General features: G+C 41.4%; 1 protein-coding gene across 1 annotated transcript in view; it reads left to right on the top strand.

Moving 5' to 3' along the window:
* Window positions 1-16,014, top strand: part of LOC133560173 (protein sidekick-1-like) — an 849,418-nt gene that overhangs the window by 317,617 nt on the left and 515,787 nt on the right. The window contains exon 2 of the mRNA XM_061912393.1: window positions 6,824-6,980. Coding sequence (XP_061768377.1) covers window positions 6,824-6,980 — 157 coding nt within the window. The remainder of the gene's footprint in view (window positions 1-6,823; window positions 6,981-16,014) is intronic.

The raw sequence follows: 16,014 nt of genomic DNA, 5'->3' as shown, positions 1-16,014 counted from the left end.
GTTTATGTATATGCCCATTGTCTTTGGGTGTAGTGGTGTTGTGTCCATAGGCACAAGTGCTGCATGCAATAATCTAAGCAAAGTTCGACTTCCAGGTGTCGTTGAGGAGGGAGGTCAAAAGCGTCCATCTTTGAGAGTCCTCAGTGGATGTTTACAGAACAGCCTGCTCTTGTTGTTGCATCAAGGCCATTCGAGGGAGTGAAATCGTATATTTTGGATTTTTGTTTTTCCGCGAGCAGACATTACAATGGCTCGTCTGTTTTATTCGTCCATGTTGGCTCTGATATCCAGCTTTTACCTGTCAGCAACCTTCTCCGTGATGTGATCCATCTTGCGATTCAGTTCAGAAATCGCCCCAGACTGTGATCCCACAGCCCGGCCCAAATCTTCCATTGCGACGAACAGCCTTCGGGCTCCATGAGTGGCTGCTGTCGTGCTACGAATTTGACGATCATCTTTTGAACATTATACAGCATATTCAACTGAACATGGGCTGAAAACGATTTGCAAATCATTGTATTCCGTTTATTTACATCTAATACAATTTCCCAACTCATATGGAAACGGGGTTTGTAAATTTAAACAGGGATGCGAATTTTCCGCGGATCCGCGGAATTCCGCCGATTTTGGCGCCCCCAGGGTAATTTCTAAGCAAAGTTCGACTTCCAGGTGTCGTTGAGGAGGGAGGTCAAAAGCGTCCATCTTTGAGAGTCCTCAGGGGATGTTTACAGAACAGCCTGCTCTTGTTGTTGCATCAAGGCCATTCGAGGGAGTGAAATCGTATATTAGGATTTTTGTTTTTCCGCGAGCAGACATTACAATGGCTCGTCTGTTCTATTCGTCCATGTTGGCTCTGATATCCAGTTTTTACCTGTCAGCAACCTTCTCCGTGATGTGATCCATCTTGCGATTCAGTTCAGAAATCGCCCCAGACTGTGATCCCACAGCCCGGCCCAAATCTTCCATTGCGACGAACAGCCTTCGGGCTCCATGAGTGGCTGCCATCGTGCTACGAATTTGACGATCATCTTTTGAACATTATACAGCATATTCAACTGAACATGGGCTGAAAACGATTTGCAAATCATTGTATTCCGTTTATATTTACATCTAACACAATTTCCCAACTCATATGGAAACGGGGTTTGTACATTTAAACAGGGATGGGAATTTTCCGCGGATCCGCGGAATTCCGCCGATTTTGGCGCCCCCAGGGTCATTTCTGTCAATCGTTTAAAACCGGGGAGAAAATTATAAGGGGGATTAGGTATTCGTGGTTGTTGTCTCTGAGTTGACTTAGTTATCAGTACAAGGCAGAGAATTCCCGCGAAAAATATAATGCCAATGTGTGAAGGCACCAGATTGGCTAGCTCTACTATCAGCTGACAACATCAACCAATGACATTGCCCGTTATAGGCGTCTGCACGGGTCTTTTGCCGACAATATCTAGTCCCTGATCCTCATCTATTGTGAGCGTTTCTGAACTCGTATTCTGTTTACAGTATATCGGTTGTGTTTATCGGCGACTAATCTAGGAAGAAAACACAGTAGCTCTCAATTAACACGTTTCTTTATTGACAAAACAGTTTTCAGACACGGTTAAGGGTATTCAAGATAGGAATGCTTCTTTAGCGAAAGATATCGATAAGGGCGTGAGAAACAAGTGGAACTGGGCATGGCTCGATAAATCCATCAAACTGAAGGTGAAGATTAACAACAATATCGTAGAAGTAGACCAGGGGTGTCAAACTCAAATACAGAGTGGGCAAAAATTTTAAACCGAACAAAGCCGCGGGCCGAGGTTGAACAAATTAACCTTTTAATAGGGACCCAAACAAGTTTTGCATTGAATATTGAACAAGCAAGGCTTATATAACTTTATAGTGACATGCAAAATCGAGTCTCAAATAATAATAATAATTAAAAAATATCAATGGCATATCAAATAAAATTCAAATAAAAATTGGATTCCTCTGTTCGGCGGTGGGGTTGAGGTGGACGGGGTTTGTTGATAGCGGGGGGTGTATATTGTAGCGTCCCAGAAGAGTTAGTGCTGCAAGGCGTTCTGGGTATTTGTTCCATTGTGTTTATGTTATGTTTCGTGCGGATGTTCTCCCGAAATGTGTCATTCTTGTTTGGTGTGGGTTTACAGTGTGGCGCATATTTGTAACACTGTTAAAAGTTTTTTATACGGCCACCCTCAGTGTGACCTATATGGCTGTTGACCAAGTATGCCTTGCATTCACTTGTGTGTGTGTGTAAGCCGCATATAGTATGTGACTGGGCCGGCACGCTGTTTGTATAGAGGAAAAGCGGATGTGGAGACACAAATAAAATTTAAATAAAAATTGAATTCCTCTTTTCGGCGGTGGGGTTGAGGTGGACGGGGTTTGTTGATAGCGGGGGGTGTATATTGTAGCGTCCCAGAAGAGTTAGTGCTGCAAGGCGTTCTGGGTATTTGTTCTGTTGTGTTTATGTTATTATTCGTGCGGATGTTCTCCCGAAATGTGTCATTCTTGTTTGGTGTGGGTTCACAGTGTGGCGCATATTTGTAACACTGTTAAAAGTTTTTTATACGGCCACCCTCAGTGTGACCTGTATGGCTGTTGACCAAGTATGCCTTGCATTCACTTGTGTGTGTGTATAAGCCGCATATATTATGTGACTGGGCCGGCACGCTGTTTGTATAGAGGAAAAGCGGATGTGGAGACACAAATAAAATTTAAATAAAAATTGAATTCCTCTTTTCGGCGGTGGGGTTGAGGTGGACGGGGTTTGTTGATAGCGGGGGGTGTAGATTGTAGCGTCCCAGAAGAGTTAGTGCTGCAAGGCGTTCTGGGTATTTGTTCTGTTGTGTTTATGTTATGTTTCGTGCGGATGTTCTCCCGAAATGTGTCATTCTTGTTTGGTGTGGGTTCACAGTGTGGCGCATATTTGTAACACTGTTAAAAGTTTTTTTATACGGCCACCCTCAGTGTGACCTATATGGCTGTTGACCAAGTATGCCTTGCATTCACTTGTGTGTGTGTGTAAGCCGCATATAGTATGTGACTGGGCCGGCACGCTGTTTGTATAGAGGAAAAAGGGACGTGGAGACAGGTTGTGTAGAACGCCAAAGGCAGTGCCTTTGAAGCCCACCCCAAATATTGTTGTCCGGGATGAAATTCAGGAGGGGCACTGAACTTCGGGAGTCTCCCGGGAAAATCGAGAGGGTTGGCAAGTAAGAGTGTTACAGCGGCGGGCCAGCTCTAATGTTAATTTGATATTGCCTCAAGGGCCAAGTGAAATTACACGGCGGGCTAAATTTGGCCCGCCGGCCAGAGTTTGACACCCATGAAATAGACGAACTGATCAGCGATTTCATTGCAAAGTGCGATGAACCGGGACATGCTCAGTGCTTATATTGCAAGGACGTTGTGAACTATGGATCTCGGGGAAAGGTGGCGCTCTTTGACCACGCGAAATCGGCAAGGCATCTAAGTAAAGTGAGTTTACGGAGAAGAATTCCGGTTAATACCATCTGTAGGCCTAATTTTGTCTATAATCCAAAAGTGTGCAAGAATTTGATATATGTGTAAACTTGTATACATAAATTTCATCGCAATACATTTTTATGGAAATATTTGCTAATAAATTAGAAATTTTGGTCAGGAGAATATTGTTAGATTTCGTCTCAAAATAGTAGGAAATGCAAAGCGGTGTTTTATGATCAAAACATTTTCAGCTGATTTTGTAAATCTTCATTCCCATCCCTGTTTGAACCAGCGTCCAAGGACATAACCGCCATGACTAGGATGGCAGAAGCGGGGATTGAACCTGGAATCCTCTACCAACCAAGCTATACCGCCTCCGACTAATAATTGCTAAACCAAACATGCAAAATGTCTAATAATGGCTGAAATAATGTATCTTTGTGAGTTTTACCAGAAATATATGGTTCTGTAAGGTGTGTGTTACATTGTCAATGGCACTCAACATAGATATATTTTCTTATTCGTACTTATTTTTGGTACTGTAGCCTTTTTTGCATTTTGTACCAATTAACATGTGGCCTTTATGTTTGTACGTTTCATCAGCATAAATGTCCTTTGAGAAGTTGATGACAAGTGCCCTCTCTTAAAAGCATCATTCTCAAAGGCATTAGACTTGCAGTCGGCTTTGCTTTTTACGTAATGTCTGATGTCTCCATCATGTTTTCATATTTGCCCTAACATTTGCTAAATGGTTCAGGTCAGCTTTATTACGCAATTTGGAGATTTTAGTCAGAATGTGGTTTGTGTGTGTGTGTGTGAGACAGTTGCATTGCCTTGACTCTGGTGGATCAATCAATCAATCAATCAATGTTTATTTATATAGCCTTAAATCACACACTTCTCAAAGGACTGTACAAACCACCACGGCTACGACATCCTCGGAAGAACCCACATAAGGGCAAGGAAAACTCACACCCAGTGGGATGCCAGTGACAATGATGACTATGAGAACCTTGGAGAGGACCTCATATGTGGGCAACCCCCCCCCTCTAGAGGACCGAAAGCAATGGATGTCGAGCGGGTCTAACATGATACTGTGAAAGTTCAATCCATAGCGGCTACAACACAGCCGCGAGAGTTCAGTTCAAAGCAGATCCAAGACAGCAGCGAGAGTCCCGTTCACAGGAAACCATCCCAAGCGGAGTCGGATCAGCTTCGTAGAGATGTCCCCAACCGATACACAGGCGAGCGGTCCATCCTGGGTCTCGAGTCCGGACAGCCAGTACTCCACAAGGGAGGGGGGGACAGAGGAGAAAAAGAAAAGAAGCGGCAGATCAACTGTAGGGCTGGGCGTATCGATACCAAGTATCGATAGTATCGATACTTGGTGAGTATCGGTATTGTATTGATACTGGCGTGATGGAATCGATACTTCATCAAATTAAGCGAATCACTCCGATTTTAAAAAAAAAAATGTGAGCGCAGCACTCGTCACCACTCCACCCTCCTCCCTAGTGATGGGTCGCGAACGAGATTTAAAAACACTTTAAAAATTCATCTTCAACCCAAAATAAAATAAAATGAATACAATCAACATGACGCTTGGTGCGTTCGCGCACACACATCAGTATAATTCGCTCCAAGGTTCACTCGGACACACACACACACACACACACGCGTGCGTTTCCAGTGCGACTTAATGTCTTGGTTGTAAACTGTAAAGTATTTTATTGCACTAAAATAACGATAGGAATTTCTCCGTTCTTTTGTTTTGTGTTCATTTTTACAACTGTTTAATAACTACTGTTTTCTTTTTTACTTAAGTGTTTGTGTGTTGTGAGGCGACTAGCCAAGTTCAGTATTTGTTTTCACCTTATTTGCACTATTTACTTTATTGTAATTGATATTATTACTTTTTTATTTGAATTTCTCACTTCTTTTGTTTTGTGTTCATGTTTACAACTTTGTTCAATAACTAGAGTTTTGTTATTTACCTTAAGTGTTTGTGTGTTTTGAGGCGACAAGCCAGGTTCAGTAGTTGTTTGCACCTTATTTGCATTACCTTATTGCTATTGATATTACTTTTGTAATAAATATTTTATTTTTTGACTTAAATCGTTGTCCTGTGTTGTATTATTATCATAATCAATTAATAAAGGCAAAAGTACAAATTTGTTTTTCAAAAGTATCGATACCCCGAAGTCCCATGACAACACTTCCGGTATCGGTATTGGTATCGGTATCGGCGATCCTGGCCGGTATCGGATCGGATCGGTATCGATACCCAAATTTGCGATATTGTCCACCCCTAATCAACTGGTCTAAAAAGGAGGTCTATTTAAAGGCTAGAGTATACAAATGAGTTTTAAGATGGGACTTAAATGCTTCTACTGAGGTAGCATCTAGAACTGTTACCGGGAGGGCATTCCAGAGTACTGGAGCCCGAACGGAAAACGCTCTATAGCCCGCAGACTTTTTCTGGGCTTTGGGAATCACTAATAAGCTGGAGTCCTTTGAACGCAGATTTCTTGCCGGGACATATGGTACAATACAATCGGCAAGATAGGATGGAGCTAGACCGTGTAGTATTTTATACGTAAGTAGTAAAACCTTAAAGTCACATCTTAAGTGCACAGGAAGCCAGTGCAGGTGAGCCAGTACAGGCGTAATGTGATCAAACTTTCTTGTTCTTGTCAAAAGTCTAGCAGCCGTATTTTGTACCAACTGTAATCTTTTAATGCTAGACATGGGGAGACCCGAAAATAATACGTTGCAGTAATCGAGACGAGACGTAACAAACGCATGGATAATGATCTCAGCGTCGTTAGTGGACAAAATGGAGTGAATTTTAGCGATGTTACGGAGATGAAAGAAGGCCGTTTTAGTAACGCTTTTAATGTGTGACTCAAAGGAGAGAGTTGGGTCGAAGATAATACCCAGATTCTTTACCGAGTCGCCTTGTTTAATTATTTGGTTGTCAAATGTTAAAGTTGTATTATTAAATAGAGGTCGGTGTCCAGCAGGACCGATAATCAGCATTTCCGTTTTTTTGGCGTTGAGTTGCAAAAAATTAGCGGACATCCATTGTTTAATTTCATTAAGACACGCCTCCAGCTGACTACAGTCCGGCGTGTTGGTCAGCTTTAGGGGCATGTAGAGTTGGGTGTCATCAGCATAGCAGTGAAAGCTAACACCGTATTTGCGTATGACGTCACCTAGTGGCAGCATGTATATGCTGAAGAGTGCATATCATAAATACATTGCTTTTTCATGCTTTCTCTTTGTTGTGTGCAAAAAAAATGCCTGCCATTCCAAAATATATATTTTGTTGTCTGTTCCATCTGATCAGAGGTGGCGCCCTACCTACGGGGGGTTGGAGTGGCGCAGAGAGTGGTGTTGGAGGGAAACCGCCTGGTGTTGACCTGCTTGGCTGGAGGCAGCTGGCCCCTGCAGTACCGCTGGTTTCTCAACAGCAGCAACATCACCGACTGGACGCCACAATACAGGTCAGCCAGCGCCAAAAGTGGCCGCTTTGGTCTTAAAAGCCTACGGTAAGGGGTTCTCAAACTGTGGTACACCAAGGAATCACTTGACTAAATTACAGCGTTTAATTTTCCTTTATTCAAACACAGTGTTACTGTTCAAACTGTGTTATTTTATAGTGGGTAAAACTACTAGAATATATTTGCTAAATAAAATCTCTGGCTTGTTTTTAATGAATACATATACCTACTTTGCTACAGTAATTTAATGTTGGTCACTATGGTGGCACTTGGAGAGCTTTTTCTGAGGTGGTACCGTAGTTTGAGAACCACTGGTCTATTGGCTTGATCTACTAAAAGTGTGCATGTACTAGGGTTGTATGGTATACCGGTATTAGTATAGTACCGGGATACTAATGAATCATATTCGGTACTATACTCCCGTCCAAAGGCAAAACCTAGTAACTCAATTTTGGTCAAAACTGAGCTGATAATAATTTTGGAGTTCCTAGGTGATATGCTTTACATTAGTGTATGCGATATTGTAATTTGTTCCGTAAGTAAGCTGTTACGCGCATGGCAGGACCTAGCAACTACCACATAACTGCGTAGATACAACAGAAAAACCTAGTATCTCAAGGGACCAATCGGAGCTTCTTTGTCAGTCGCCTTATTGTCTTTAATGAGACATTTGCACAAATGGGGGCCGACGGTCAACCTGATTATGTGATATTATGGCACGAGGGGATATTTGGAAGATTGGCCCAGGACGTTGCAAGCACCTTCATTAAATGTATTGTTCTTGATTCTTCCCCTTGCATACTCTTTTGGGCAGATAACTGTGGAGGTCAAAATAAAAACTGGACGCTGTACACGGCTCTTGCCCAATGTGCAAACGCAGAATGGGGCCCACCCGAGATTGTGATAAAATATCTGGAGAAAGGGCACACGTTCATGAGAGCAGATTCAATCCATGGTTCACTCGGCAAGAAAATGAAAGCTCAAGAAAACATCTATACGTTTGATGACTTTGTAGATCTTTGTAAGACAGCATTAAGATAGATTGGTTTTCCTTTGTTTTCTCAAAATCAGCTAGAAGTGAGTTACTAGGTTTTGCCTTTGGACGGGAGTATACCGCCTCTAAAAAGTACCGGTCCCGCAGCCCCCCGCCCTCCCTTGTCATTGCTGGTTTACGAGCAGAGGAGCATGTTCGGCAGTGCACAATCACAGAGTACTTACAAGCAGACACAGCGTGTAGACAGAAAAAGGAGAACGGACACATTTTGGCTTAAAAATTAACGATAGGGTTGAAGATATAACACTGAAACACCCTCAGGAAGAGGTGCTTCAAGACATGGCTAGCTAGCGAGTGGCTAACGTCCACCTGACGTCTGCAGTGTTGTAGCTACTTCTTAATCACTAATCCTCTTCTCCATGGTGACAAATAAAGTAAGTTTCTTACAAGTATTATCCCTGCAGGACGAGGAATACGCCACTTAGCATAGCTCGGTTGGTAGAGTGGCCGTGCCAGCAACTTGAGGGTTGCAGGTTCGATTCCCGCTTCCGCCATCCTAGTCACTGCCGTTGTGTCCTTGGGCAAGACACTTTACCCACCTGCTCCCAGTGCCACCTACACTGGTTTAAATGTAACTTAGATATTGGGTTTCACTATGTAAAGCGCTTTCAGTCACTCGAGAAAAGCGCTATATAAATATAATTCACTTCACTACTTTATATTATAAATGGCCACACCGGAAAATGAATGCCACATAAGAGAAAAAGAAGCTTATGACTATGAAATCGGCACGGACTATAATGGCGAACGCGCGCACATTTTCAAATACATACACATTAGCAGGTACCAGAAGGTAAGAAAGGTTCGTTTTGCATTATTTTGCGAAGCAAAACTCCAGGTAGTATATCTGCTGATAGGTGCTATTTTGTGGTACTTCTACACACACCATGATAATAGTATGTTTAATGCGCCGACAATCCATCAAGCGGTGCGGCTTCATAGCTTACCAAAGTCGTACTAAAAACATTTTGACATTTTTTTTGAGCGCCGAGTGTAATGTTCTAGATTCTCAATGGAACATTTAGAATGTTGGTGTTTACTGCCATCATATTGCAGTCTACACATATCTCTTACGTCTGACTGCCATCTACTGGCCACACCTATCATTACATCATTACAAATAAAATTGCTTCGAGGCCGGTAAGCACAACCAGAATTGTGCCGTACATTAGGCACACCGGGTTACAAGGCGCATTGTCGATTTCTGAGAAAATGAAAGGATTTTAAGTGTGCCTCATAGTCCGAAAAATACGGTACATGTTATGTAGACCACAAGAAGTGTTTTAAATTGAGAAATGTCTCTGAGCAGTTTCAAAAAAAGTAATACATTAAGACAGTGGTCCCCAACCACCGGACCGCAGAAGAATTTGTTATTCATTTTTATTCAAATAAAATGTTTTTATTCATTTTTATAAAAAAAAAAAAAATAATATATATATATATTTGTTTAAATTAACATAAAAAAACACAATATATACTTACAATTAGTGCACCAACCACAAAAACCTCCCTTTTTCATGACAAAACGCCCCTTTTTCATGACCAAGAAAAAAAAAAAAAGCGTTTACCGGTCCTCGGATACAAAAAGAGATTGGGGACCACTACATTAAGACATACATTTTTAAATACATAAAAGATAACTCTAAAACCATAAAGATTTACACCTTTTTAAAAACGCAGGCACTGTGCAAAAGTCTCTTGCTCTCCGTCCCTCAGAACAGAGAGCAAGAGCATATATAGATGATAGGGCTGTCAAAAAAAAATAAAAATCGGATTCTTATCTGTAACGTTTCTTAATCAAAAAAGGGAAAAAAAGTAAGATTTACATAAAAAATTTATAAATACATAAACACATATATAAATATATATCCCTATATATATTATTTTTTTATTATTTATTTATTTTAGATGTTGAAATCCGCTTTTTGGATCCTCCACATATTATTGTTTATTTTTCCATTTTTATTTTCACTCTCCGTCTGATCCTATTATTTCCTGTTTAAGTCGGTCACCATGGTACCTTATCAGTTTCACCTGTTTCTCACGGCCCTGCACACCTGACGTCACTAATCACCTGCATTATATAAGCCTGCATCTTTTGTTGTTCAGTCTGGGATCCAAATTTGTTTATACACAACTGTACGTCTGCTTTGCGCTTTTGCTTCCATGCACTTTGTGTATCATTCTCGCGAGCTCTCACGCTGCGCAATTTTATTCAATCTTAGCTCTCATGCTAAATGTTTGTTTTTCCCCTTTGTGTGCCTATGTGCCAGTTTAGTTTACTATTTGTTTATCCTAGCTTTCATGCTAGCGTCTTTTGTCTGCCTTTTCTTAGCTCCAGTATTTTTGTTCTCTAGCACCTTTTGTTAAATAAATCATTAGTTCATACCTTTTGCTGGGTTCCATTTTCGACGCGTCCTCGAGGGACTCGAACCCGGCATCACAATGCCGAACAGGCGTAACATTAGAACTCTCATGTCTAGCCAGACAGGCAAATTATATTGTTCCATATCTGCTTTACGGGCTTCACGGTGGCAGAGGGGTTAGTGCGTCTGCCTCACAATACAAAGGTCCTGCAGTCCTGGGTTCAAATCCAGGCTCGGGATCTTTCTGTGTGGAGTTTGCATGTTCTCCCCGTGACTGCGTGGGTTCCCTCCGGGTACTCCGGCTTCCTCCCACTTCCAAAGACATGCACCTGGGGATAGGTTGATTGGCAACACTAAATTGGCCCTAGTGTGTGAATGTTGTCTGTCTATCTGTGTTGGCCCTGCGATGAGGTGGCGACTTGTCCAGGGTGTACCCCGCCTTCCGCCCGATTGTAGCTGAGATAGGCGCCAGCGACCCCGAAAGGGAATAAGCGGTAGAAAATGGATGGATGGATCTGCTTTACGTATTTACTTTAGAAAAGAGAATTGCTTGATACTTCTCTTGCCCTATTTGTTTTTAACTTTATTTAATGTTTAGGTAAAATTATAAAAATAAAAAATAAAACAAGTTTTCTTTTTATTAATATAGACATTGATCAGAGCTGTTTATGTATTTTATGGCGAAATGTAGTAAATCATAGAGCTGGCACCCAATGTCATTAAAAAAATATATATTCATTTTGAATTGAGAATCAATTCTGAATTGAATAATCTGAACGGCCCTAATAGATGACATACGCAAACATGCATATTTACGGGGTCAGACTGCAAATATCAACAGTATGATAGTTTTAGATACGGAAAAATTTTGTTTCCAATGTTTGTTTTGTTTTATTTTAGCACAAACCGAGTAAGAAAAAGAAGATTTAGACAGAACGTGTTCATCTGGGTGAAGAAATATAGTCAATAATTGGTATTTTTATTATTCTGCAGTTTGTGTGCTTCTCTCCGTGTCCCGAGTTGTTTGGTAGGAGCCGAGCTGTCCCTCTTGGCAAAACTGCCGTCGTGTAATAAAACCGTTTTTCAGCAACATTCAAAATAGTCGCCAAGGTGGGAGCGCTAATACACTCGGGTGAAGGAAGAGGCCGATGCAGCAGAGGGTTGTTGCGTAACTTGAGAGGCGAGAAAGTCGCTGCTATGACAGAGCGGCAGTTCGCTGTGATCTTTTGCTTGAATAAAATCAATAATATATGGCGAGGCTCGGCAGCAAAGTGGCCTTGACTCCACCAAGTTTGATGACTTCATCCCCAGTCCTTCTAACAACCTGACAAAGAGAGACAAGGGATGTCTTTTTACAACTTGTTGGAAACTACTGGAAGAGTGGACAGTACTTTCTTCACCAGTGGCTTGCATGCCTCAGAGTGTCATGTTATGTTCCGTATTAATCCATAGGACTTATACTGAATATTACTAGCCAATGAGGCCGATATTCACTTGTAGTATCAGATAGCTAAACACGGGCCTTGTTTACACTGCAGGTCAATTACGATTTTTTTTTTTGGGACGGCGTAGCGCAGTGGGAGAGTGGCCGAGCGCAACCCGAGGGTCACTGGTTCAAATCCCACCTAGAACCAACCTCGTCACGTCCGTTGTGTCCTGAGCAAGACACTTCACCCTTGCTCCTGATGGGTGCTGGTTGGCGCCTTGCATGGCAGCTCCCTCCATCAGTGTGTGAATGTGTGTGTGAATGGGTAAATGTGGAAGTAGTGTCAAAGCGCTTTGAGTACCTTGAAGGTAGAAAAGCGCTATACAAGTACAACCCATTTATCATTTATTTATTTATTTATTTGCGACCTGTATCGGATTTTTTCATGTCTTGTGTGAACAGTGCAATTCCGAATGTTTTATATCCGACCATACTTGCTAACCTTGAGACCTTCGAATTCGGGAGTATTTCTTATATATATATATATGTATTAGGGGTGTGGGGAAAAATCGATTCGAATTCAAATCGTTTATGTTGTGCGATTAAGAATCGATTCTAATTTAAATTTTTTTTTTTTTTTTTTTTTTAATTTACATTTTTTATATATATTTTTTTTTTATAAATCAATCCAACAAACAACTTCACAGCAATACCATAACAATGCAATCCAATTCCAAAACCAAACCTGACCCAGCAACATTCAGAACTGCAATAAATAGAGCAATTGAGAGGAGACACAAACACGACACAGAACAAACCAAAAGTAGTGAAACGGAAATGAATATTATCAACAACAGTATCAATATTAGTTATGATTTCGGCATAGCAGTGATTAAAAATCCCTCATGAGACATTTATAAAAACAAAAATAAAAGAACAATAGTGTCACAGTGGCTTACACTTATATCGCATCTCATAAGCTTGACAACACACTGTGTCCATTATTTTCACAAATATAAAATAGGTCATATTTTTGGTTCGTTTAATAGTTAAAACACATTTCCATTATTGCAATCATTTGATAAAACATTGTCCTTTACAATTATAAAAGCTTTTTACAAAAATCTACTACTCTGCTAGCATGTCAGCAGACTGGGGTAGATCCTGCTGAAATCCTGTGTATTGAATGAATACAGAATCCTTTTAAATCGCGGAAAAAAATCATTTTTGAATCGAGAATTGAATCGAATAAAAAAAAATCGATATATTCTCGAATCGTGACCCCAAGAATCGATATTGAACCGAATCGTGGGACACCCACAGCCCTAATATATATATATATATATATATATATATATATATATATTATATATATATATATATATATATATATATATATATATATATATATATATATATATATATATATATATATATATATATACATACATAATACATTCATAATACATTCATGAATGGGTATATCCATTCGGCCACTGTGTTAAATGGAGAAGTCTGATCTACAAAATTTGCAGGCAGCATACCCCTTCCCCTTCGAGCTGTCCTGGATGAACTTAAATTATTTTTTTCCAATCATTTTGTAACTTGCAAGTGTACGACTTCTTCTTACTCGTCGTCGCCATGTCTCTTCTTCGTTCTTTTGCTTCGTATGTTATGTTTTTTGGACATTACTACTTGCCGTAGTTTTGAGGCAATGCATGATGGGAATCCGGATGTTGTGTGTCAGTTTATTAACGTGCCGGCTGAATATAAACATACGCTGAGAAATATCTCCGTGCCTGCCTACTTTATGGTTATAGATAAGCCTATAGATAAAGGAGACATGTTTAATAATCTCCTTTTCAGGTGAGAGTGGACGCTAAAGGCAGTGCCTTTGAGGCATTTCCCCCAATATTGTTGTCCGGGAGAAATTCGGGAGAATGGTTGCCCCGGGAGATTATAGGGAGGGGGATTGAAATTTGGGGAGTCTCCCGGGAAAATCGGGAGGGTTGGCAAGTATGTATCCAACCCAGGTCACTTTCGTATGTGGATATAAATCGGATATATATGCGATGTGTCTTCAATGTGACAGCTCCCTCCCTCAGGTCGCATTCATCCGACATCATCAAAAAGTGAAATTCATCATAAATATTTACCGAAGTAGAGGGTAACAAAATCAATAGTTGGCATGGGAGCAGGAAACAGGTGAACAACATATGTTTCAAAGTTAAAGTTTAATACCAATGATTGTCACACACCCACACACACTAGGTGTGGCAAAATTAGCCTCTGCATTTGACCCATCCCCTGGTTCCACCTCCCTGGGAGGTGAGGGGAGCAGTGAGCAGCAGCGATGGCCACATCCAGGTATCATTTTTGGTGATTGAACCCCCAATTCCAAACCTTGATGCTGAGTGCCAAGCAGGGAGGTAATGGGTCCCATTTTTATAGTATTTGGTATAAATCGTATATATATGCGATGCGTCCTCAATGTGAAGGCTCCGTCGCTGAGGTCGCATTCATCCGACGAGAACGTCATCAAAAAGTGAAACGTGTCATAAATATTCGCCGAAGTAGAGGGTAACAAAATCAATAGTTGGTAAGGAAGCAGAAAACAGGTGAACAACATATGTTTTAAAGTTAAAGTACCATTGATTGTCACACACACACACACTAGGTGTGCCGAAATTAGCCTCTGCATTTGACCCAACCCCTGGTTCCACCTCCCTTGGAGGTGAGGGGAGCAGTGAGCAGCAGCGATGGCCGCGCCCGGGAATCATTTTTGGTGATTTAACTCCCAAATCCAACCCTTGATGCTGCGTGCCAAGCAGGTTGGTAATGGGTCCCATTTTTATAGTCTTTGGTATAAATCGTATGTATACGCGATGCCTCCTCAATGTGAAGGCTCCGTCGCTCAGGTCGCATTCATCCGACGAGAACGTCATCAAAAAGTGAAACGTGTCATAAATATTCGCCGAAGTAGAGGGTAACAAAATCAATAGTTGGTAAGGAAGCAGAAAACAGGTGAACAACATATGTTTTAAAGTTAAAGTACCATTGATTGTCACACACACACACACTAGGTGTGCCGAAATTAGCCTCTGCATTTGACCCAACCCCTGGTTCCACCTCCCTTGGAGGTGAGGGGAGCAGTGAGCAGCAGCGATGGCCGCGCCCGGGAATCATTTTTGGTGATTTAACTCCCAAATCCAACCCTTGATGCTGCGTGCCAAGCAGGTTGGTAATGGGTCCCATTTTTATAGTCTTTGGTATAAATCGTATGTATACGCGATGCCTCCTCAATGTGAAGGCTCCGTCGCTCAGGTCGCATTCATCCGACGAGAACGTCATCAAAAAGTGAAACGCGTCATAAATATTCGCCGAAATAGAGGGTAACAAAATCAATAGATGGTAAGGAAGCAGAAAACAGGTGAACAACATATGTTTTAAAGTTAAAGTACCAATGATTGTCACACACACACACACTAGGTGTGGTGAAATTATCCTCTGCATTTGACCCATCACCCTTGGTCACCCCCTGGGAGGTGAGGGGAGCAGTGAGCAGCAGCGGTGGCCGCGCCCGGGAATACATTTTGGTGATTTAACCCCCAAATCCAACCTTTGATGCTGAGTGCCAAGCAGGGAGGTAATGGGTCCCATTTGTATAGACCTACCGATCTCAGAGCGGACACTCTAACCTGCCTCTGAGCAGGTCACTGAGAACTCATGTGAGACTTCTACCGCACCTGTTTTCCGACTGCTCGCCCACAGAGGCAGACATCGAAGCAAATTATCCCGTAAAACTGTGAGACCCAAAATACTTCGTAATCTTCTACACGCATTAATTATGGTTTCAGAGGATGTTGACTTTGATGGCACAAAATCCTTCAAATTGCCACAAACGCCATGTTTACTTGTGTAACCACTGCAGTGTTTGCAACATCATGATGTCATGTCCCATGTGGGTCACATTACATTCACATTAGAAATCACTAGAGATGTCCGATAATGGCTTTTTTACCGATAGCCGATATTCCGATATTGTCCAACTCTTAATTACCGATTCCGATATATATAGTCGTGGAATAACACAATATTATGCCTAATTTTGTTGTGATGCCCCGCTGGATGCATTGAACAATGTAACAAGGTTTTCCAAAATAAATCAACTCAAGTTATGGAAAAAAAAAA

Source organism: Nerophis ophidion, linkage group LG01, assembly GCF_033978795.1.
Source record: "Nerophis ophidion isolate RoL-2023_Sa linkage group LG01, RoL_Noph_v1.0, whole genome shotgun sequence".
In the NCBI taxonomy this organism is placed as follows: Eukaryota; Metazoa; Chordata; class Actinopteri; order Syngnathiformes; family Syngnathidae; genus Nerophis; species Nerophis ophidion.
Note: the sequence above shows the minus strand (reverse complement) of the source record. Positions and strands in the feature narration are given on the sequence as shown.